Genomic DNA, 26,457 nt, shown 5'->3' with positions numbered 1-26,457 from the left:
CATTGAGCGTGACTTCAAAAGTGGACATAGTGAGGTAATTAAAGAGTAGAGTGCCAGGCAGACCAGATAGGAATACGCCACACGTGTGTAGTGTCCATGTCATTTCGGGAAAGCCCATCTGTTCAGAGACTGTCCTCGAAATGACGCACAGCCGTAGAAATTCTCAAGGGGCCTAAACTCATTCATAAAACATGCGTTTTCATGTACCGCGCACATGTGCACAAATCGCCACATCAAAGTTACAGAAATGTGTCTGAAAAAGAAGAAGGAAAAAGACAAACCAGATGAGAAATCAAGGCTACTCTGTGCATTGATGAGAAAGAAGAGATGCAGCAAGTGTTTTTGTTTCTAAAATTCAAGCAATTGATGTCACCACAAAAAGGCTACCGCGCAGCAGCGTGCAACATGCACACAAAACCAAATTCAGGGAAGTGGTGAGATGAAGCAGCAGTCTTGCATAGGAGGAAGGAAGCTTGGAAAATGACCACGATGAGAGTAAACCCTGTTTTAGACCTAATGAAGTGTCAATCATTCAAAAAAAGAACAATTGTGCATTTTAAAAGAGATAGCAGGAGGCTCATCAAAAGCCCATAATAACAATTGTATGTTTTTAAAGATGTCACTGACAGTATCGGGAGGAGTTTGTGTGTCCCAAAGATCCCAGTGGCTATGTTGTCTGAGGGCTTCAAGACCCTGGTAGGATCACCCATGACAAACAGTTCTAAGATGAGGGGCCTGATGAAGCGCAGCTCACAGACCCTTTATGATGGAAAACAACAGGGTCCCCTTCTGGAGCCAGGCCTGCCTGTTGGTGTGGTCAGCTGGCGAGAGCCTGGTGCCCAGGTCATTGCTCACAGGGTCCAGCGCGGCAAAGCCCAAAGGGCTGAAATGAGTTTGAGGCGGCTGGGCTCTCAGGGTGAGAAAATGGGTCATCTGGGAGGGATTTAGTGTATAGCTGCTGCTCCTCCGGATTGAGAGGAGCAGGTTGAGGTGGCTGGGGCTACTGATCAGGATGGTTCCTGGACGCCTCCCTCGGGAGGTGTTTCAAGCATGTCCTACTGGAAGGAGGCCCCAGGAATAACCCAAGACACGCTGGAGAGCGCCTCGGTATCCCGTCTGATAAGCTGAATGAAGAAGCTGGGGATAGGGAGGTCTGGGCACCCCCTGCTGAGTTTGCTGCCCTTGCGACCCAACCCCGGATAAGAAAATGGATCGGAATGAGTTCATATGCTTTGTCCAGACTGCAAACTATAAGTGTCCAAAATCATTACCCAGATTAACTCATCTCTGCAAAAATATGTTTTTTTTTCTCCTAAATTTCAACATTTAGTAAAATGGGTTATGAACTTAAAAAAGGTACTAAAAATACAATAATTATCAAATTGTTAAGTCACTAGATTTTAGAGAATCCCTTTTTTGTAAAGGGACACCACAAGTAATTGTATTGTGTAGTGCAACTGAAACAGAGCCCTAAAATGCACAAGGAAAAACACAAACTACGGATACTAAAAGGGACCACACTATTTTGCTTTTCGCCATTTACCATTCACAAAGTTTCGGATTTGTATGGGTACCCTTAGCAGAAAGATTGTGAACAATCATATCAGGTCCATCTCAGTGAGCCTCATCTTTTATTAAATAAATAAATCTTACTTGGCCCGTGAGAATTTAAAAAAATTAAGTTTACATATTTTTACTTATTACTCAAATCAATATTGCTTTTTAAAGTGTTTTTAAGTGTTAACATCACTAGGGGGCGCTAAACAATACACAATGTCCCTTTAAGAAACAAGTGTACTGTAGTAAAAAAAAATTCCACAGATCCATCCATCCATTGTCTGCACCGCTTATTCTCAGTAGGGCCGCGGGGGTGCTGGAGCCCATCCCAGCTATCTCCAGGCAGTGGTCAGGAGACACACTGAACTGGTTGCCAGTCAGTCGCAGGGTAGACAGAGACAGAACTCACTCGCTCATTAACACCTAGGGACAATTTGAACCAACCAATAATCTGACATGAATGTTTTTGGAATGTGGGAGGAAACCCACGCAATGAAAGAACATGCAAACTCCACACAGGAACGTTGAATCTCATGACCACGGCACTGTGCCACACATGCGCTAACCAGAGCGCTGCCGTGATGCCCAATTCCACAGATGTTTTGTATAATTTTTTTCCCCCATTTGATAAACAAGCAGGGAATTTTTACAAGCCCGATGAAACATGTAATTTGATGTGTTTTTGCAATGGTCTTGTAGGTGATTGTATGTTCCTGTGAGTGCATCTCTGACATACTAAGTGACACAACAGGAACTAAGGCTGATGACGGGGGCGTGCACGTCGCCATGGAGACATTAGTGAGCAATTTGACACTCTTGATAGGCACTGGTGTAATCACATAGTGCTGATAGGTCTGAAGGGCTTGTGCACGTGCCTTGGTTCCAATGCGGATGACTGCAATTTAGTTTTAAGTGACAGAATCCATAATGCAACACGAGTAAACATGAATGTTAAAAAAAAAAACATGTTTTCTATTAATAACGTTGTCAATCATGTATTTTGCAGAGGCACAAATGTATTTGGTACTTACAAATGCAATTTTTAATCTTGCATGTGGATGATTTAAGACATATGATTTTTAGATCTTGAGTAAATCGCAAATACATTGTTGGATCTAAACTTTACATGTGTAAATATGTTTGAGATAAACCTCTCCCCATGTGGGTGAAAATGACAGAACTGTAATATGAAGCTTGCATTTTTGGTTGCAGAAAGTTCTTCCCACTACAATTTACATGTGGGGAACACCACTTTAATTTTTTGCATGGCCCATAATGATGTCCACAATCGATCAAAAGCATTGCATTAATACAGATTTCAATGCCCTGTTTTGACGTAGCATGAACCTGTTCTCTTGGACATGACTCGTAAGAAGCGATTTTGATTCATAGGACAACGCCATACAAACTAATGCCAGCCTCAATTAATCAAAAGAGAAGAACAAATGCAATAGCAAAGTGAAGCCACCAGAAAGAAAAATAAACGAGAACAATAAAAAAATATTTAAAAAAACAAAAGTAATATTTTGACAGGATATAATGCAGTGAAATAAATTCAACTTCACAAAAATAATATAGTACGAAGAAGTTGTTTTTAGCAAGTGATGTTTTCGTTTAAAAAATATCCTAGACGTGTTGCCAGCGCAGAGTTTGAGCAAAGTAATTTGAAGAAAAGTTAGACCATAGAGAATATACTGCTACATTTTGAAAACATTATATATATTTGTAACAATATCATAACAGCCTCATTTACAACAGAAATGTTGCGATAAAAGAAAGCAATAAGGTCATGTTGATCTCTGTAATAAAAATATTCACAAGAAGATTCAGTCATTCATATATTTTTGAAAGGTGAGAAAACTAAATTGGTAATCTTAAGAAAAGAAAATATCACAGAAAGTACATGAATGAGGGAAATGGAGACAAAAAGTATTAATTTTGAAGGTCATTGGATTTATTCTTCTGAATCTGAATAAGAAGTTCAAAAGCATGTGGATTATGTGAACGATTCACGTTCAATAAGCGCACCATCTTTTCTTTTTATAGACAAATTATCTGCTCGTGAGTTATTAGAGGGAAATGCATTATTCATTATAATATTTAATTTTCAAGATTTAAGTATTATCACATCTTTTAAATTCCCTGTAAATTAGAAAATGTTCTAAGTCCTGTTGGGGCCTCCGTGGCTTGTTCCTTCTCATCTCATGAATGGATTTAAGAATAGGAAATTTCTCATTTGTGCAAGCTTGTATGAAAAGTAGTAATTGATACAAAATAGAGAAGAAAAAGGAAAAAACATCCATAAGAAAAAAAAAAAAAGAGGAACAGTTCAAGCTGAACACAAAAAATTGACAATAGACAACGCCATTAAGCAGAATCACCAAAGATAAACAAATGCCATATTTTCCGGACTATAACTGTGTTGCCTTTGCAACCAGGGATTTGACCAACACCTTTCTGTTACCATGGACTCTGCACACGTGGCTGTGTCAAGCAGGTTTAATGGTATTCAAAAGGGTAAAACTGAAAACACAGACAAAATATATTACAATATGTACATCTGGTGTCTGCCAGCTATATAAAACAAATACAATGAGTCACAGTCGCCAATTTGACGAGCTCCGTGTTCGCAGATAATTAGCTACGGCCAAATTCTTATTATAAACAACATACGTAAATCCCCCCAAAAATTAGTTACACACAGGTAATAGAAATTTACCGGCGATGCAACCTCAAAATTACAAGATTTGTGATGACTGGTAGAAAATCGTGTGCTACTTGTCTTCTGTGTGTACCTACTGAAAATCTAAATGTTTTTTCAATATGACCACACAAAAATTGTGATCAGTGATCTATTTTGACTGATCTCGCCGGCACTTTATTATTTTCTATATAACCCTAGCCCTTCCAGAAGTATAAATTCCATGTGCCTTATAGTCCAGTGCGCCTTATATATGAAAAAAAAATAATATCACTAAAGACTACTTTTGGGGGAGTGCGTCTTATGATCCGATGCGCATTATTGTGCAGAAAATATGGTATATTGTGGAGGGTACTGTAAAATAATCTCCATAATTTTGAGCATACCTATTCCACTAGGCTCACCTTGCGCACATAGCTGACAGCATCCTCTTCGGTGTAGACCTCAGCACTCACCCCTCCACGGCGGCGGCGGGCCTTGACGACGGGGTTCGGAGGCGGGGGGGAAATCTCGTCGTCATGTGAATCCGACTGGCTGTTAGACTTCTGCCGGGCCATCATCTGCTTGCATTCTTCCTGTAAAATCACAAGGAGAGGTGGTGTTTAAGGGTTTTTATTTTAGGCACAGCACAAAAATAAAACATTGATAATTATTAACAAAAGGAAACAAAAACTTATTTGCTTGAAAAACTGATGTACAATACAATTATACAATATATAAAAATGAGCTAAAGGGAGTCTACCCCTATTCCATTTTTACCTTGCGCGGAAGACATTCGAAACCCAAAAAAAAAAAAACAGCACCATATACCACAAAACTACATTTCAAAACCTATAGTAGTATCACTAGTAACTTCTGTTCCTATAACATATAATAATCAAAGAAACTCAATATAATAAAGTTGGGGTGTGTCGTTTGGGGTCGAAAGTAGAATATTTTCTCTATCAAGTATGTGTTACAATACCGAACTGAGTTCAAAGACCCCTTATACATATTTTACCATCTCGCATATCTGCTTTTATCTTTCATCTACCAAAGATGCTCCAGTCGCGAACACATTCAGCTGGAGGAAATTAGTGGTAGGGGGTGGTTGGTGGATGTTTGCAGAGTGAGTTTATGATCATCATCAAAGTTTATTGATAGTGAGGCATAAAAATGGTGAAATAAAATAGCTGTTTCAAATAGAGTCCGAATGCCAACCCAAACCCCAAAAATGATGAAAAAAAAAAAAAAGAAAGGTTTATTAGAGAGCGTCTAAGAAGTGCACATACTTGTTGCATGAGCTGCGATCATGACTTTAAGCCAGGAGATGGTGGCAAAGAGAAAAACATTTTCAAATTGCGGACAGCAAGTCAAGTAAAGTCAAGTCATGTATATTTGTATATAGCCCTTAATCACAAAGAGTCTCAAAGGGCTGCACAGACCACAGATTATTGCAAACCACAGACTATTATTACACCATCCCCTGTACTATAACCTACACGAGGGCAAGGAAAAACTCAAAAACCTCAACATGAGGAAAATGAAGAAACCTTAAAGAGACTGCATGAGGTAATCCCCCTTCCAGGATGACCAGGCTGCAATGGATGTTGCAATAACAAATAATACACAGATATTGTCAACATAACCATTAATTGCGTTTATATATATATATATATATATATATATATATATATATATATATATATATAAAATAGGTGTACTGTATATTTCAAATGCATTTAAATTAGGGAAATTTTCAAAGTCGTCATCTGAATTGTTCCATAAATGAATAATTTTTTGGGTGGCACAATGGCTTTTCAAGGTTGTGCTAGAACACTGGACCTTGAAGTTGTGGATTTTCTTGAGTGTCTACTCTGTAGAGAAATTATTATGAATATTTGTTGGAAGGTGTTGCTTACTTGCTTTGTATACTAATAATGGGGATTTAAGTTTCACTACATCTTTAAATTTTAACTTGTTGAATTTCATAAACAGTTGGTATTTCTTTATATGATTATACACAATCCTAATAACTTTTTTCTGTAAGCAAATAAGAAATTATATATTGCTCTCATACATAATACCCCAAATCTCTATACAATAACCTCATTATGGAAAAATGAATGCCGATAAAACTATATAAAAGATTTTTGGTAACATATATGTCGGCATCTTCACAAAACTGTTCTTTGCTTATTTGGATTGTATGCCACTTATATAGAATGTCCAGCTAGTATAACTCCAAGAAACTTGAACTTTTTGAATTCCTATTTGAACATATCTTTATTCATTTGTTAATTTGTTTTTGTCTTTTGGGGAGCTCCGAAATATCACAACCTTTGTTTTTGGTATGTTTAAGATTGTTTTTAACAAACATTTTTTTTTTACTGTTAAAATCGGTGGTCATTTCTGCCTGCAATTGCTGTAGATTTGTGCCCGAGCCTAATATTGTAGTGTCATTAGCCAATTGAAATCATTTAATTTTGATAATACAATCCATTACATCATTTATATACAATTAAAACTCAGCCAAATAGGGACAAATAAGGGGAGTCAAAGCGTAGCAGTTAATGAGAGCTGACAGATCAAAAATAAAAAATAAAAACACGAGCATCAAATGAGTCCGAATTATACACCCAGGCTGTCTTTTCAGCTCTTGCAAAATAAACATCATGATGCCTGTCGATAAATGTTTATTCAAGAGCTTTACGGGAGGTGAATCATTTGATTGCAAATTTGAATAACACATTAGCATGCAGGCACGCTAATATGTGCGCAGGAGGACGTCGCTGAAAGGATGATCATTTGCTCCTATGCACTGCATACTAATACTGCAGTTAAAATGAAATGTCAAGCAACTCAAGCCCAAAAAACTTTATTTAAAAAATAATTGTGTATGGTTAAAAATTCACCATTAAAAAAATATTTGTATTATTTTCATACTTTTGAAAGTTTTTTTCAAAGAACTGATAAGTTAGAATGGGTGAAAACCCGAAGATGGTTTTCAAGTCTGGCACTGGGTCCAGCCAAAACAACCGACATCCCCATCTTAATTGGGGCTCATTTTTCACACTTTTAGATTTTTTGTGTGTTAAACCTTTGTCGGGCACTGCAGTCTGCCAGAAATCACATTTCAATCGGAAAGTTGTAAAATGTAATTCAAGTATTTTGAGATCGATTTTTTGGGGTGTTTTTATAATTCTATTGATGCACATTTTTTGATTATTGATGGACTCACGAAGATCTGATAACCGGACTGTAAAATGTGCTTATTGGTCCTGACAAACACAGAATGTTCCCTCCGGCAATGTCTACATTTTCATCCGTATAATTCAACATTTTGTATTTTATACACCATGCTTTTTGGGTCCAACGTTTTAAAGCTTGGAGAACCCAAAAACTCTTTTCTTGTTGGAAAATTGTGAAGAATGCAATTAATGACTGGTATTGGTGAGCTGATTGAAACAGTATTGTCTCTTAACCAATTATTAAGCCTTACATAAATGACTTGGGATTTACAATAAATTTTTTTCCTAAAAACGAAATCAACTGTTAACACACTTCACATGCTTTTTGTTGATCAACATATTAGGGACAATAAGCTAAAAGTAAACCTGCAAAATTGTGGGCCAGCAGTCCTTGCAAACTGCAAATGTTATTGGTTGAGAAATTTACCCGTCACGAACTTGGGTGTAAAATTCACGAGAATTACGTTCACATGGTTGAAAAAAATCACAAGTAATGTTATCTCCATTTTTGTTCAAACAATCGTTATCTTTTTACAAATCTGTCAAAGTCATTAAACAGCTTATTTTTAAAATGGCCCAGTTCTATAAATATTTCCTCAATAGCGGTGGACATTCATCAATTGCCAAAAATGTGCAGGGCGCATGCATTAAAACAGAAGAATACACATTGATATTGCCTTTCTGGTAGCAAATGGTAGGGAAAAGGAGTAGCACTCTGAATAACATTGTAATTATATCCTAAGGCACACACTGCTTGACTCATCATTGCCACTTAATCTTATTGTGCTCCAGTTTTACAAGGTAGAAAAAAGGAAAAAAATGAGGTGTTGGGTTTATTAGTAAGAATAGAGTAGGGCAAAATGGGCGAAAATTAAATCATGTCTGGATGATTATGACTTTAATAAATATCAAGCAATATATCCCAACTGAAAAATATTCAAAAACAATTTTACTAATAAAAAATACACCCTATGCAAATTGTTCAGAAAAAATAAATTGTTTTTAATCAGCTTTGATGAAAGGTTCAACAGTCATAGGTTGTGCAGAAAAGCAGTTAACCATAGCTTGTGACCAACTTGCTTACATCCCACAATTAACTAATAACTATTGTTTACAAGACCAGCTTTGAGCAATTCAAATAAAACTCTTTAATTACTGCAATCGATTTCACTATTAAATTTTTTTTTTAAAGTAATGGATACTGCACAGCCCTAACTGTGTTCATCTCACACCATTAGGTTCTGCCACTGTAACCATGCTAGAGTATCCTTAAGAATAATACCAGTCAAAAAAAGCGCTGCATAAATGTGGGTCATTAGCCATTTTGAAAATTAACCAATTAGCATATGGGAGATTTAAAACATTAAGTACTTCTAATATGCATTTCTCTCAAGGGACAGTGTGCATTATTTATCAACTACACGTCGCTGTATTGTGTAGTGCAACCAAAAACAAGTGTTAAAAAGCACAAAGAAAAAATACAAACTATGGGGACTCTACAGGTGCCCCAACAGTGGCAAAATAATACCATTTCTGTACTTTTTTTGTCCCAGCCTTAAGGTTTTTGGTTTTCGGGTAGGAGGAAGACTGGGGACAAAAATCTCATCTCCCTCTATGTGAGGCTCATGATATGTTAAATAGACAAAAAATTCTTAGCATGTTTATGAGCCATCATTGTGCTGATATATATATAAAATCAGTTTCCCCTGCAACCCTACTGAGAATAAGCGGTGCAGAAAATGGATGGATGGATATATCAGTTTCAAAGATCTGGGCTTTATGGTGTACAAGTAGAAGAAAAAATCAAAGGGAACAAAAAACACAAACTACAGATAGGAAAAGTATATGTTTTCTTTGTTTGTTTTTCTACATCTATCACAAATTCCCACATCTTGCCCCTCCTCTCACTCATTACATTATGAATGTGACCAAAGAACACAAATGCATGAAACATACACGCACATTTTTGGACACACAACCTGTCGCAATAGGGAAGACAAATGGCGGTTAAGAACAGTTGACAAACATCATAAACATTGTCTGGGAGGCTGGTCATGATTGCAAAGGTATTTACCATCAGCTGTGCGTCAGCCTGTCAAAAGGCAACTGTCATAATAACAGTGCATCAACGAGCAGCAACAAGTGAGAATAGCAACCTCCTCCACATGTGGTTGTGCATCCCCGGGTTAAAGTTAGCCAGTGAGCAATATTCCAAGTACACTTTGAGGTAAAAATGTTCACGGGATGGCTATAAATCCTCAAAGGTGCAGTGGCAACTTCAGATTCTTGATGAAAATGACCACAGCAAAAAGCCGACAAACTCTCTCTTTTACTGTTTTTCTCCCTCCCTCTCTCTGAATCGCTCCATCACAAACAACGCGATCAGGTGGTGCAATCAGCAGGCTCGTCTCGCATCCCCTGCGTCACCATGGCAACCGGAGCTCAGTGAGCATCCGGCTTAGTGGATGCTGAGTCCTAGCAGGAGTCACTCCCTCGCACACAAATTCATGCACTCGAGCTTACATGACAGGAACCGTACCTCACCATGGAACCATAGGCTGGCGGCAGACAAATATACAAATGACAAAATAAGCCTGCCTTTAAACAGCAATGTCAGAAGACAAATGTAACATCCAAAGAACTACGGCAGATCATTTTTACTTACAGCCGAATGACATATTACAACTTAATTGTCACTTAAAGTTCATTGGGAATTTCTTTTCTGCCAATATGCCATGTTGCACGGCACAGCAGGAGACGCGGGGGTTAGTGCATCAGCCTATACATTCTTTCTGGGCTCCAGACGTGGTTCCCGCTAATGGCAAATCCTTAACCACGCACCAAAGTCAGTGAGTGAAGCATTAAGCAGAGCTATTCGTGAGACAAAATATATGCTAGATATACAAGTTAAGCCCATTGAATATTCAAAAACTGTACAAGTAGCCACATAATGCATTTAAAGTTTGTGTTTTTCTTTAAATAATGATTTTTTTAAAATATCTATCTACCCCGGTCATATCCCTCGAGAGGGGTGACCGACAGCAAGACAAACACATACACAAAAACAAAGAAAAGAAAAACGGAAAAAGTAGCAAAAAAAAAACAAAAATAAATTGACCATGTCCAACCCAAATGCCTGAATACCCAAACAAGTTAAGCACCTCGGCACCCAAGTCGGTCATGCTTTCGTCCCTCCAGATGAAACGGGACACAAGAAAGTTTCATCTGGAGGGACTTGATGCACCAAAAACGCACCCCAAAATTGTGCCACTGTACGTACCATGTACAGTGAAGGAAATAAGTATTTGAACACCCTGCTATTTTGCTATTTGTCCCACTTAGAAATCATGGAGGCGTCTGAAATTTTTATCGTAGATGCATGTCTACTGTGAGAGAGATAAACTAAAGAGAAATCCAGAAACCAAAATGCATGATTTTTTTAACGATTTATTTGTGTGATATAGCTGCAAATAAGTATTTGAACAGCTGAGAAAATGAATGTTAATATTTGATACTGTTTGCTAATACAGAGGTCAAACGTTTCCTGTAGTCTTTCACCAGGTTTGCACACACTGCAGGAGGGATATTGGATCAGTCAGGTTTCTGGGCGGGCAGCACGGCGGCGCAGTGGTTAGCGCTTGTGCGGCACAGTTCATGTCATGGGAACCTGTCGTGGGTTCAAATCCAGCTCCAGACTTCCTGTGCGGAGTTTGTATGTTCTCCCCGTGCTTGCGTGGGTTTCCTCCGGGCACTCCGGTTTCCTCCCACGTTCCAAAAACATGCATTTCAGGTGAATTGGCCGGTCCAAATTGTCCCTAGGTGTGAATGAGCGAATGAGTTGTCTGTCCCTGTGTGCCCTGCGATTGGCTGGCAACCAGTTCAGGGTGTCCCCTGCCCACTGCCCGGAGATGGCTGGGATGGGCTCCAGCTCCCCCGCGACCCTAATGAGGATAAGCGGTACGGCTGATGAGATGAGATGAGATGAGATGAGGTTTCTGGGCTGTTGCTGAGAAACACGGAGTTTGAGTTCCTCCCAAAGATTTTCGATTGGGTTCAGGTCTGAAGACTGGCTGGGCCATGCTAGAACCTTGATATGCTTCTTATGGAGCGAGCCCTTGGTTTTCCTGGCTGTGTGCTTCGGGTCGTTGTTGTGCTGGAGGACCCAGCGACGACCCATCTTCAATGCTCTGACTGAGGGAAGGAGGTAGTTCCTCAAAATCTCGCAATATAAGGCCTCAGTCATTCTCTCTGTAATGCAGTGCACTCGTCTTGTCCCATGTGCAGAAGAACACCCCAAAGCATGATGCTACCACCCCCATGCTTCACAGTAGGAATGGGTTTCTTTGGATGATGTTTCTCTTCATTCTTCTTCCCCCAAATATGCTTAATGGAATTAGGACCAAAAAGTTGTATTTTGGTCTCATCTGACCACAAACCTTTATCCCATGACTTCTCTATCATCCAAATGGTCATATACAAACTTTAAGCAGGGGAACCTTTCGTGCATGCATGATTTCAAATCATGACGTCTCAGTGTATTACCTACAGTAGTCTTGGAAACGGTGGTCCCAGCTTTTTTCAGGTCATTGACCAACTCCTGTTGTGTAGTTTCAAGCTGATTACTCACCTTTCTTAGAATCATTGAGACCCCACGAGGTGACATCTTGCATGGAGCTCCACTCCTATTGAGATTCAACATCATGTTAAGCTTCTACCATTTTCCAAGGATTGCTCCAACAGTGGACCTTTTTTCACCAAGCTGCTTGGCAATTGCTCCGTATCCCTTTCCAGCCTGGTGGGGGTGTACAATTTAGCCTCTGGTCTTCACCATGTTAAAAGTCTTGCTGATTGTATGGGGTGGACAGGTGTCTTTACAGCTAACAACCTCAAACCGGTGCATCTGATTTAGGATGACACATAGAGTGCAGGTGGACTTCTAATGGGCAGACTAACAGGTCTTTCAGGGTCAGAATAGAATTCTCGGTGATACACAGGTGTTTAAATACTTATTTGCAACTGTATCACACAAATAAATTGTTGAAAAATCTTGCATTGTGATTTCTGGATTTTTCTTTTTAGTTTGTCTTTGTCTACGATGAAAATTTCAGACCACTCCATGATTTCTAAGTGTGAGAAATAGCAAGCGGGGTGTTTAAATACTTATATTCTTCACCGTAACTGGGATATACTGGACTGTCTCAGAAAATTAGAATATTGTGATAAAGTTCTTTATTTTCTGTAATGCAATTAAAAAAACAAAAATGTCATACATTCTGGATTCATTACACATCAACTGAACTATTTCAAGCCTTTTATTATTTGAATATTGCTGATTTTGGCTTACAGCTTAAGAAAACTCAAAAATCCTATCTCAAAATATTAGAATACTTCCTCAGACCAAGTAAAAAAAATAATTTTATAACAGCAAAACTAAATCAAACATTTGAAAATGTCCATTGATGCACTCAGTACTTGGTTGGGAATCCTTTTGCACGGATTACTGCATCAATCCGGCGTGGCATGGAGGCAATCAGCCTGTGGCATTGCTGAGGTGTTATTGATGCCCAGGATGCTTCGATAGCGGCCTTCAGCTCATTTGCATTTGTAGGTATGGTGTCTTTCATCTTCTTCTTAACTATACCCCACAAATTCTCGATGGGGTTCAGGTCAGGGGAATTAGCAGGCCAATCAAGGACAGTGATGCCATGGTCAGTGCACCAGTTACTGGTGGTTTTGGCACTGTGGGCAGGTGCCAGATCATGCTGGAAAATGAAATACTCATCTCCATAGAGCTTTTCAGCAGATGGAAGCATGTAGTGCTCTAAAATCTCTTGGTACACAGTTGCATTTACTCTGGACTTGATGAAACACAGTGGACCAACACCAGCAGCTGACATGGCTCCCCAAACCATTGCTGACTGTGGAAACTTCACACTGGATTTCAAGCAACTTGGATTTTGCTCCTCTCCAGCCTTTCTCCAGACTCTGGCGCCTTGACTTCCAAATGAAATGCAAAACTTGCTTTCGTCTGAAAAGAGGACTTTGGACCACTCTGCAACTGTCCAGTGCTTCTTCTCCATAGCCCAAGTCAGACGCTTCTTCCGTTGTCTTGAGTTCAGAAGTGGCTTGACCATGGGAATACGGCTATTGTAGCCCATTTCCCGGACACGTCTGTGAACTGTGGCTTTTGATACCTGGACTCCAGCTTCAGCCCACTGTCTTTGAAGCTCCCTCAAATTCTGGAAGCGGCTCTTCTTCACAATTTTGTTAAGGCTGCGGTCATCTCTCTTGGTTGTGCAGCGTTTCCGGCCACATTTTTCCCTTCCAACAGACTTTTTGTGGATATGCTTTGAAACTGCACTTTGAGAAATTTCTTTTTGTGTCTTACCCTCCTGATGGAGGGTATCAATGATGGTCCTCTGGACAGCAGTCAGATCAGCAGTGATTTAGTTTACTGAACCAAGCTGAGTGTTTTTAAGGCTGAGGAAACCCTCGCAAGGTGTTTCGAGTTAATTAGATGATTCAGGTGATTAGTTGAATAGCCTACTTGTATACTTATTCATGATATTCTAATATTTTGAGATAGGATTTTTGAGTTTTCTTAAGCTGTAAGCCAAATTCAGCAATATTAAAATAATAAAAGGCTTGAAATAGGTCAGTTGATGTGTAATGAATCCAGAATGTATGACATTTTTGTTTTTTTAATTGCATTACAGAAAATGAAGAACTTTATCACAATATTCTAATTTTCTGAGACAGTCCAGTACAATAGTGACAAAAAATTATTCTTTTTTCAGTCTTTCTGAAACATATTTGAGGCTGGGCAAGGTCAGCCGATCCTTTTTTTTCTATTAGCAATTTTGTCACAAACTGTTCAACTGAGAGGAAAAAAAACTCAGTTTTAATATTTTAGAATTGTTATGCAATTGATAAATGTTGATGTTCACATTGGTTGAAAGATTCTGCCAAGAAGAAACACAAAAAAACGGGACTCAGATAGCCACAGATAAAGTTGGGAGACCGTTTTTCTGGAAGCTAGTTGAGCCATAACAAGCTTAAAAGCAAGAGTAAGATGTTTGCTCTTTCACCACAAATCAATACATAATTACAGTGAACCCTCGCTAAGGGGCCGGTCACACAGCCGTTTGCGGCTGAATCACGGCTAAAATTTTGCGGGTTTTTTTTGCCCGTGGTTGCCCGCGATGGAAAATGCGCAAAATTGGCCAACCCGCTGTTCATCGGTGGTATGCCCGCAAAACAGACGCCGGCGACTGTTCCGCTTCCTCATCGCGTCATATCAAAGCGTCCAACAGCGCCCAACAGTGTCTGCTTCACGGCCAGAAATTTCTGGCCGTGGTTCAGCCTCGATACGCCCGTGAAAGGCTGTGTACCCGCGCTCTAAAGATTTGAGCAGCGCAAAACTTTTTCGCGCTGCCACCCGCGCGCGAATTTCCGACCGCGTGTTAAGCACTGCTGTATCTCGTCTGTATGGCGATCTCAAAGCGTCCAATAGCGTCTGCCTCACAGGCAGAAATTTCTGGCCGTGATTCAGCCGCAAACGGCTGTGTGACCGGGCCCTAAGACGTGCTTCACTTTTCAAGGTTTTGCTAATTCACAGATTGTATTGTGGATAGCGTTTTGCATTCTGAATGGATTAACAGTCTCTCTGCTTCTGCTCTACCCGTATGATAAAAATGTTGTGGTTCAATATGTGCACTATTTAAATGCAATATTAGATTTTGTTCTCATCAGAAATCCTAATCTAGAGCCTTCTCCCAGATTACAATTGACCCCAAAGTACTCAATGAAAATTACTAAACAACAATGTCTTGAATTGAACAGAAAAATATGGCCTCAAATCATTAAATTACAATTGATATTGGTTTAACAATGCTGTTTTTGTTTTGTCCAACGATGGGAGCAAAATCAACGAGGGCTACAGCAGGAAAAAAAAAACAATACAGCGTATACTCTCCAGTGGCTGACAGCCAGGACTGGAGAAAGAAATAGGACGGAAGCATCCACAATTCAGAAATGCACTTTGGCAAAAATGAGTTTTCAGTTTTATAGAGCATGCTATGTGAAGGCAGGACAGAGATGAATCCAAATGAACAAAGTCCCCAACAATAGGCGGCACACAATCACAAATGGCTGGCCCAAATGCGGGCGTTTAATGTTGCGGCTATTAAGCCATCATCCGCTCTGATTTCAGCTCATTTCCGCATGAAAAGCCACCTTAAAATGGGCCTCACTTGTTTGATTCATTCCGCACCAATTTGCAACAGGCACATCCAAAGTTCTGACATTAGCAAAAGTCTTTTTGCTGAGACCCGTCAGCTTTGAAACCAACCACTGAAAACAATCTTAAAAATTGTTGCTCCCAGAAAAAAAATAATGTATTCATATATCTTTCACCCGAATAATCAATACTTATTAGCGGTTTAAAGTAAGAACTGTTACCTTTAGCAGTAGACCTCACTGATGTTCAGTTCACTCTCCACTGAGAGTGCAACCCAAAACAGCGCCACACAAAGGCACACAAGTAATGAAGCATGGAGAGTAGTCCAGTCATCACTCTGTTCCAGCCCATTACAGGAGTACAATGGACACAAAGTCAGCTGTACTTTCATTTTTTTTGCGAGCGTGCATGTGTTTTAGCTAGATCCTGACAAATAAATGAGTTTTCATGGTTTGTGCGCTGAACAAACACATATGTCAAGAATGCAAAGTGACAGTGCCAAATTAAAGGCTATTAGAATTAACAGCCTCTGGAATGCATGCTTCAATAACTTAAAATAACAATTAAATAGACACAATACACTTCTCCTGAGACAAAAAAAACCTTGATTTTTTTATAGCTACCGTGCTGCCCCCTCAATGAAAATCAGCACAGAAAAAAAGGAATGAACAACAACCCCCAAAGTATCACCACAAAAATCATCATCAACCACCAAGAACTTGGACCTGAAATCAAATTTAAATATATTGAAGCTGTCATATCAGAAGAGGGATCAGTGAAAGAAATTATGGCCAGGATTAATCAAACCACAGTGTTACAATGTATGTGTTTCACCCGGTGGGGTTATAAGGGGGCACCAACTGTCAATGTAAACACTGAAGTTTCCGGTAAAGCTGAGTGACATACATCTGTGTGCTAGTCTTCATTAATTTATGGAAAATCTAACATAAAACATGGTGTCAGAAGTATTGTCGAACTCATAGACGCGAACGGATGTCGAGTGACGAAAGGGAAGTGAAAGAAGAAGCGGAGGACAGCATCAACGAACGTGAAAAGACAATGGATGCACTCGGTCTGAAACCTCCCGGCACATTGGATTGGCATTCCAGCTGCCTGGCGAAAACTTGGAAGACGTGGAAAGATGAGTTTTCATTGTATGTGGACATAACTTTGGCTGCGTCAGACGACAAGACAAAGGTAAAAGTGTTCAAATACTTGATTGGAGAAACCGGCAGGGAACTGGGAAGAACGTTGTGGGCAACACTCGGACCGGAAGAGCAAAGGGAGGAAACTTTGGACAAGCTAATAGCGGTGTTCGACAAACACTGTAATCCTAAACCAAATGAAACGCTTGAGAGATACAGGTTTTTCTCCAGAAACCAGAACGCGGGTGAATCGATTGATAAGTACATGACTGAATTAAGAGTTCTTGCGGACACGTGCAACTTAGGGACTGCAAAAGACTCGTTGATTAGGGATAAGATAGTGTGCAGAATCCGGGACTCGCACGTGAGAGAGCGCTTGCTGCGCGAGGCAGACCTAACGTTAGAGAGAAGCGCCGAAATATGCAGAGCAGCGGATCTATCGAAGGAAAATGTGATGACAATCGAGGGAGGAGTAGGCGAAGAGGTGCATGCAGTAAAGAAAATTACTGGGACGCAGGGGGCGAGGCCAAAGACAATTAGGAACTGTAGGTACTGTGGGAAACAACATGAGTGGAAAAAAGAGCTGTCCTGCTTATGGGAAAGTCTGCAGTAAATGCAAGAAACAAAACCACTTTGCTTCAAGATGTAGAACGTCAGATGTACAATCTAAGCGAATACACTGTGTGGCAGAAACTGAGGAGGACTATGAGGAAGTTATGAGCCTTTGTGCAGAAGGACAGGAGAATGAGCAGGGGAGACAACTGTTTGCGACCATGCTGCTGGGGGATAAGTCAGTAAGATTTCAATTGGACTGTGGGGCAAGTTGCAATATTCTTCCGTTACATCTGCTGAATCCCGACACAAAATTGGAGCAGACGCAACAGGTTCTTGTCATGTACAATAAAAGCACTCTGAAGCCTTTGGGCAAATGCAAGATTAAAATAAGAAATCCGAGAAACAGGAAGCTGTACAGACTTGAATTCATGGTGGTTGACGGGCAGGCATCTGTGCCCTTGCTGGGGAACAGAGCAGTGCAGGGCATGGATCTAGTCAGAATACAGAGAGAAAATATCATGGCCATTGATGACATAGTTCAACAAGCAGACGGCAAAGGACAAACACTGGAGAAGGAGCAGATCAGGGAGCAATACCCACAGGTGTTTGAGGGTGATGGCTGTTTATCGGGCACATATGAGCTGGAAGTGGATCTAAGCATAGCACCAGTGAAACTACCAAAGCGGAGAGTTCCAGTGGCTCTGATGAATCCGCTGAAGCAAGAACTGACAAGCCTGGTGGAAAGAGAAATAATAACGCCAGTTGAAAGGAGCACAGATTGGATCAGTAACATGGTCCTGGTTAGGAAACCATCGGGAAAGCTGAGGATCTGTATTGATCCCAAACCTCTAAACAGAGCACTGAAGAGACAGCACTTTCCGTTACCAACGATTGAAATGTCCGGCCAGACCTGGCGAATGCCAGGGTTTTCACGGTGTGTGATGTAAAAAAATGGATTCTGGCATGTGAAACTGACGGAGCACTCCAGTTACTTGACAACATTTGCGACGCCATTCGGAAGGTTCAGGTGGAGGAGGATGCCGATGGGGATCAGCCCAGCTCCTGAGGTGTTTCAGCACCTGGAGGGCCTGGTCCTGTTCAGTTTTACTTTGGATTTTTTTCGTCTCTCCCCTGATATGGGTAAGTAATTAATCATATTCACCGTTTCAACTCCAGCTTCAACAGAACCCTCAACTGCACATTCTGGCAGGTATGCCCTGCTCAGCGTATCTGCAACAAGCATCAGCCTGCCTGGAACAAACACTATATCCACGTCATATTTCTGAAGCCTCAATAACATTCTTTGTAGCCTCTTTGGGGCACTAAGCAGAGGCTTCCGTGTGATGGTTTCGAGTGGTTTTTGGTCAGACTGTACCACTACCTTTCTGCCATAGGTGTATTGGTGAACATAAAACACACAGCCACACGTACCAGACTTAAACCCTTCTCGAGGGACAAGCACATTGATGTGAAATCAAAGATCATACTCCTGCAAGTGGTGGTTACTTCCATCTCCCTCTTTGCTTGTAAGACATGGAAAGGAAACTTCTTGGCATTAACTACGTACCCCATGTGACAAACGAAATGGTGCGCAACACCTTAAGAGGGCACATTGGACCCTACGAAGAACTGTTGTCACTGAGCGCACACAAAAACAGCAATGGTATGGTTACGTCACAAGATCATCAGGACTAGCCAAAATATTTTCCATGGCACAGTCTAAGGGGGCTGGACTAGAGAAAGACAGAAAAAGAGCTGAGCCGACAACATCAAGGAATAACAAGTGAAAACTTTGCCACGATCCAAAAACAGGCCAGGGACAGTCAGCAGTGGAGAAAGCGGTCCTCAGTGGTGTACCTACAACCCAGGCGGTTAATGGACCATGAACCGTGAATACTAGAGGAGTCTGAACTTATTTGTCTGTTGTCCAAGTACAAAAAATACAAAAATCCAAGAGTTACATCGAATTTTCTGTCTTTCTTTTTTGTTTTATTTTTATTATCTATTATTTATTATCTAAAATTATCTATCTTATTTAGCTTTAACATGAAAGTGTATGCAACAGTGCTAAATTGTACAGAAATTCAATTTCAGAATGGTTTGTGCACGGTAGCTGGTGGCTCTCCAAAATTTCCCTTGTCTGCCCCTCAGAAGATTTAACGATCTTAGGGCTCAGTTTTAACAATGGTGAAAGACTAAAGTTTTACCTTAAAAGGTACTAGTAGTCAAGGTGGTTGCAAGATTGGTTTGGACATTATTCTATTTTTAAAAAAATTGTGACAATGGATACTTTCCCCTTCATTTTAAGTTTTTCTAAACTTTTCAATTGTTCCCTTCCTTATTTTAAGTTTTTGCCTCACAGTTTTCATACCACATGGAGTACAGTATTTAGGGACAGACATAACAGACAGGTGATGGAAGTAAAACGAATAACCACCAGTCAGACCCATGACTGTAACGTTCACCTACTAGTGAAAAAAGGAGAATGTTTTAACCACGGTCACTGCATGCACTGATGACTGATGATTAAAAACAACAGCTTGCCCGTGGCAACATGGCAATGATGCACGTAAGTACGTGACCTCAGTCATATGACAGCCAGTTGACTTATTCTTCGATGATCTATTTTGCGTTTGGGGTCATAAGACAAAAATAAGGGCCACACTCAACTCTGGGCAACAGCTGCACGAAAGTGAAAAAGGTTGTGCTAAACTCCCCTTACAACTGCCCACCCAACAATATAGAAAGTAAGCGGGATTGGAGGTAGCAGTTTTATTGTGAATGCTTACTATGAAAAACCTATTAGAAGATTAATTATAAATTCTATTTATAAGCTAATAAAATATTTTACAACATAAATTTGCGTATGACTTTGAAAGAACAACTACTTGGTGATTCAAAGAAAATATGACTGAATCAACAAGTCATGTTGATTTGTATAGCCCTTAATCACAAGGAGTCTCAAAGTCCTGCACAGACCAGTTTAGGAGACTATTATTACACCATCCCCTGATCTAAAACATACATAAGGGCAAGGAAAAACTCAAACTGCAACATGGGAAAATGAAGAAAACTTGAGAAGGGACTGCACATGCAAGAGGAAAGCTGATGGAGATACAAAGATTGTTTGAGGTGATAATTTTGTAACTGTGGGCTTGTGCACACCTTTGAGACTATTTTGTGATGAATGACTTTGCATATAAATGTGACTTGACTCACCATATTCCTCCTCTTTTACACAACATGCAACCTATAGCATGTGGACATAATGCTGGAACTACTTTAATTGAACATTTGAACAAATGAAAGAACAAACAAATGAATAAGTTAATGAAAGAAAAGGTGACAAAAAAGTTTTAACAAAACAAAGAAAAGATGGTTTAAATTGCCTGATTTACCTCTAAGGACATTTATTTCGTTATTTTTTTCCTCTGGCCATACTATGAAAGAATCATAAAAAGAAAACAAAACACCATTAAAAAGGAAATATAAACCCAACAGATCGAATCATAGATAAATCACAAGAAGTACACAACAAAATTATGTTGTTAGAAATAATTTTATACTGAGTAGACTGGGAACATAGAGGCAACAGAATCATTATTATTTTCTTATCTTGGAAGAGAAAAGTCATCTGACGTGCGCAAACCCTAGAAGCCATTTGACACAACAGTGGTCATGTTGTGTGATCACATTCATCTCATGAGGACTCATGGGCAATAGTGCACCATTGAACGCATGCAAAAAACCACACAATTTTGAATTTAACTTCAGAGAGCATAATCCGTCTGAAAAAATAGTATTGGAAATTGTTGTGTGACATGTATGAATATTTAGAAATTTCATCAAAGACATGCTTGCTCTTACGTAGAAAACAAACAAACAAAACTTTAGTATAATGTTGATAAAAGCAGTGCTTGTTTTACCATTGTTGTCGTACACTTTGCATGATGCCGTAGTTTGTTTTCTGTGTTTTACAAGGGGCACTGCAATGCTTGTCATAGTTTTCTGTTTTCCACCTACATTAATTCATCAGGAATTTTAATTCCATTTTTGAACTACTTTTCGTAGTTTAAATACATGTTTTGAGGTTGTTTTCTAGTTTTTACATTTAGAAAGTTGAAATACTAACGTTTATCATGTTGTTAAAATTATGTATAAAACAACATTCATCTTTATTGTCATCATGTTTTATTTCTCTTGCTGGCACTTACTATTTATTTTATTTTAAATTGAGAGCATATAAGGTTTTTTTGTAGGACACTTGTTTATCCTATATCAATTCTGTCTTGAAAGTTTTTTTGGTAGTAAACACAAAAAATAATGATAAAACTAATAATAATAATAAGAAGAAGAATTCCACGTTTTTCAACTAGGGAAGGCACAAAACATAAATTGGATGACAGTGGGATGTCCCCCACATTCTACACAACAAACACATGTTTCAATGCTGCTGAGAACCTTAACAGCATTTATATTCAAAATACCAAGATGGAATTGACGAAACGACACATGGCCTGGCATTCCAGACAAACAGCGCTAGTTGTTGTCACCAACCTTCTCCAGTTTCTCAAAATGCTCCCGCAGGAACTTCATAGGACGCTCGGGCTTTGCGATGCACAGGTTGACAATGCACTCTTTGAGGATCTGCTGGATGTTGTGCTTCTGAACAAAAATTTCACAGCCCTTCAAACTCTCGTCTTCGTCCAGAGTAGAGGAGGAGGAGGAGGTGGCCATCTTATCTTTTATCTCTGTAGTAGAAAACAGGGTGGACCATGAGAAGAGGGGAGGGGAAGAAGGAAAACCAGAATCTAAATGGGAGGGATGAATTTTGAAGCTGGAGGACGCAAAAACATAGAAAGAAGAGGAACCTGATCACACAATTGGGAAGACGCTATTGGACAGTTAGGTTGTTCCTGTTGTTTTTAATTAAATGAATTAGATAGATAGATAGATAGATAGATAGATAGATAGATAGATACTTTGTTCATCCCCGAAGGGAAATTCACATTTCCAGCAGCATCCCTGAGCTGAGAACAATCGAGAACAATCGAAAATAACACGGGAGCTGCTGGAGTGGCTGCCATTCGTGACGGCGCCGGAAGAAAAGATTCAATTTGAATCATTTACAAACAAACAAACAATTGAATCATGTACAAACAAACAAACAAAATATTCATGTTTCAATAAGTGGAGTGTTAATAAAATATTTCTGATACTGATATAACCAGATAAAACTAATTTTAAGTTACCTGTCCAAATGAATGTTGTGCCATCTCACCTTTCCCACTCTCTCTCCTGCATTACATTTAGTCTGCATTTTAAACTAATCTGAGTAGCCCAGAAAATACTAAAGGGGCCAGTGTTAAAGAAGAGAAATGTGCACATATTTGCTGTGATATCTCATCATGTTTCAAGTCAGGTTCTGAGTCTTTGAACTGGAGTTCTCTCAGCTTATGTTGTATCAAATCACTCATGCCCTCGCACCATATGTATATAGTGAGATATACATGACAATAGGTGCCTTATCAAAACAGTGGTCTGATTTCTTCTATGTACTGTATTGGACATACAGGCACAGAGACTGTTTCTTCCCCAGGGCCATCACCACACTACACAAGCACCCAAAACTGTGAAAAAATCAAAAATCTGTCTGTCTGTCGAGATAGAGAGACCTATTTGACAATTTGTGTTGTTGCTAATGTTATTGCATTACTTATTGCCGCACTACTGTCAAGTGCACTAATATTTCATTGCACTATTATTATGACTTGAGCCAGCCTCTAAGCCAGGTATGTCAAACATTAGGCCTACGTGCCAGATCTGGCCTGTTGGATGATTCAATCAGGCCCGCCTTACATTTCAGGGTGTCAAAAAAAAAAAGCTCTGGGTCATTTCTATTAAAAGTTATGAATTTTTAAATAGGTGCAAACCAAATGCTCCCTCTGGCTGCTAGAGGACAGTAAAGGTTATATTTTCATCTTAAATAGGCCCAGCCAAGTAGTTTGAGCTGATGTAGTCTGATCTTATTGCCCATGCATTTTTCTTTTTCAAACCATTACTGCAATTAAGGCAATGTATTTTTTTTTCCATCGCAACTGCTTAAGTTTGTATAGTGTGATAAGTGGGTTCTGGTGTAAAGCTATATTTGCTCGACTGTTAAAATAAGCATTTATTGCCAAACATGCAAATCATGTTTTGCCCATTGTTTGTGAATATATATACTATGCTTGGAAAAGATCCAATGTCATCTAAAGTTCTCTAAATGATAAAGCCTAATCCTGAAAAACAAAAACAAAAAAATGATTCGAAATTATTTTACTGATCTGGCCCGCCTGAGAACAGAAAGCCTTTAACCGCCCCCAGAGGCAAACCCGAGTTTGACATTTCTGCTCTCGGCACTACGTTATAAGTAGTTTATTGTCTCTTTTCTTTTTAAAGTCTGTATTTAATTTTTATCTTGGACTACCATGTCTAACCTTGTTGCATTAAATGATTCACCACGTTGACATGACAATCAAGACTTTTCTACTCTACTCCATTTTATCCTTCCTATTGTGAGTGTTGCATTTCAGTATGAGTTAATTTTGCCCTAGATAATTTAGTTATACGTTTTGACACTAAATATTGTTTTGAAATATACTGTAGTTCGATTTTCACATTTTAACAGAATGACAAAAATAATTAGCGGGTTACGACAAGGAACAGCAGGTGAATGCTAATGCTAAGGCACTTCAGAAGGCAGAAAATAACACAAACGACAATGCAACACAATAACAAAGACAGTTGCATGAACACAGAAAGAGCAGGAGCAGCACATGTACAAAAAGCAGTTCGTGACACGGCATTAACTACGTTACAAAGCAAACGTTGATCCTCGAAACGACTGCAACCAGAACACAACATCGCGCAAACGACTGGAGCGCAGTGCGGGCTAACGTAAAAAAAAGCGGCCTGCGCAGTTGATAGTAACACAAATACACGCATCATCAAGACATTCATTGCTGTTCCTACCGTTAATTCAGAAGCAATGGTGCTCAAATTGTAAGGGTGTAGATGAGCGGTTCGGCTGCACGGCGAAAAAAGTAAGTGTTGTAGCGCCGCTGCTAGCTCGGATGTTGCTGCGCTCTGCGTCAATGCCGATGACGTCACCTTGACAGCCCTGGTGTTATGCCGAGAAATGCATCCCTGCCGAGATTTGCATCCTCAAGCTTCTATCACCACTTTTACCTCGTTTTATCTCACTTTTATATGACTTTTCGGGAATGTTGCATTTGTTGGGAATGTAATACAACTTAAAACATTCCGTCTTTGTATTTGTTGTGAATGTAATCGAACGGTATAATGCACACCGTATATATATCACTTTTGAAAACTGTTATGCACTCTACCATAAAGCTTATTTCAGCATAATAAGCTTTATGGTAGAGTGCATAACAGTTTCTATAGAGGGCTCCGAGCTCTGTGCTAAAAATAGTAACACGGCTTCGTGCCGCCATCTTGGAAGTCTGTCGATTACAAGCGGCGATAGCGAGAGGAGCAAATATTTACTCAGTTTGTCTATTTACTCAACAAGCTTCGTTTGTGTACGGATTTTGTCCATCAACACTATGGAAAACTACGTGGAGAGTTTAGACAAGGAAGCACGTGAGCGGTACGCTGCGAAGTTGCATTTTATTGGAAAATTGGATCCCTACAAAATTAAAAACAAGGACTGGAAGTCTGATCCCGATTTGTTGCCGTGTGTGACTTACATCGAACTTGTCAACTATCTTATTTTCCACCCAAGTCCCTTTTGTGAACTGAAGGATTTTCAAAATTACTTGAATGGTGTTGACAGATGTACATGAAGTACACATGTCCCATAACCTTTTTAAAATGTATTTCTACATCATAAATAATTCAATTTACCTGTCAAAAAGTGGTCAGAACAAACACGAACACAGTCAAGCTTTGGCAAATTCGACCGGTTGATAGCTGCCAGCCACATTCGTCTTCGCCCTTCACTTTTCTCCTGAGCTTCAATCCCCTGATTGTAAACACACTTCGGAAGTATAAAGAAGCCCTTCCCAACCTTTTCCCCTCGGCTACAACAGCCAACAATAACGCACGTATTCGGCATTACAATGTAGAATCTAACTGGTTCGCTGAACAATAAGAATGAAGTGAAAAGCTTTGTTGACTTCCAAAATGCCCGCAAGCAATGCATTGTGGGTAATCTTGGGACCTCGAAGCACTCTATACGAGCGATTTGAGTAGAAAAAGGCAAAATAAACATGTTACCTGCTCAAAAGTGATTTATATACAATGTGCATTACTGTTCGATAACATTCACAACAAATACAAAGAAGGAATGGTTTAAGTTTTATCACATTCCCAACAAATGCAAGACGACAAATCACATTCCCGAAAAGTGATATAAAAGTGAGATAAAACTATTTAAAAGTGGTGATAGTAGCTAGGGGATGCAAATCTTGGCCGCAAAGGCGCTCCCGTCTCGAGAGTCAGTCTGAGGCAGGGGTCTCCAACACTTTTCACACTGAGAGCTACATTTTGTTAAATAATTACTGCAAGCGGCACCCAGTTTGATTGGTATTTATTAAATCTCATCTCATCTCCCATCTCATTAGCTGCACCGCTTATCCTCAGTAAGGTCGTGGGGGTGCTGGAGCCCATCCCAGCAATCATCGGGCAGTGGGCAGGGGACATTTATAAAATAACTTATGTTATTAGTATGTTTTTTACCAGGTTAATTATTGGATGTGGGTTTAATTAGAGTCAGTAAACCACTGGAAGAACAAGAATTTGATGACCAAATCACAATTTGTTAGCATTGGTGAGCAGGTCCGCGGGCGCATCAGCTGTCCTTGGGGGGCATCTTGGTGCCCACGGGCACCATGTTGGAGACCCCTGGTCTGAGGAAACAACCAGCTTTCAAACTTTGTTTTAGAATAGAATAGAATAGTCTTTATTGTCATTGATAAAAACATGGGCAAATATTGTATGCAACAAGATTAGACATGGCACTCC

General features: G+C 39.7%; 1 protein-coding gene across 3 annotated transcripts in view; it reads right to left on the bottom strand.

Annotated features, from left to right (window-relative positions):
* Positions 1–24,583, bottom strand: part of prkar1b (protein kinase, cAMP-dependent, regulatory, type I, beta) — a 72,632-nt gene extending 48,049 nt beyond the window's left edge. The window contains exons 1-3 of one of the 3 annotated variants that reach the window (XM_088342852.1): positions 24,442–24,583; positions 21,985–22,178; positions 4,663–4,833 (exon numbers count right to left, since the gene is read on the bottom strand). In XM_088342852.1, coding sequence (XP_088198978.1) covers positions 4,663–4,833; positions 21,985–22,164 — 351 coding nt within the window. In that variant the 5' untranslated portion in view covers positions 22,165–22,178; positions 24,442–24,583. Of the gene's footprint in view, positions 1–4,662; positions 4,834–9,562; positions 9,795–15,948; positions 15,995–21,984; positions 22,179–24,441 lie in introns of those variants that run through there. The other 2 variants (XM_088342873.1, XM_088342863.1) reach the window with 2 other exon arrangements.
* Between the last annotated feature and the right edge of the window lie 1,874 nt (positions 24,584–26,457).

The sequence above is a fragment of the Urocampus carinirostris genome, chromosome 1 (genome assembly GCF_059441175.1).
Source record: "Urocampus carinirostris isolate Australia breed hairy pipefish chromosome 1, RoL_Ucar_1.0, whole genome shotgun sequence".
Classification (NCBI taxonomy): Eukaryota; Metazoa; Chordata; class Actinopteri; order Syngnathiformes; family Syngnathidae; genus Urocampus; species Urocampus carinirostris.
The sequence above is the reverse complement of the archived record's forward strand: the minus strand, read 5'-3'. Positions and strand labels throughout refer to the sequence as shown.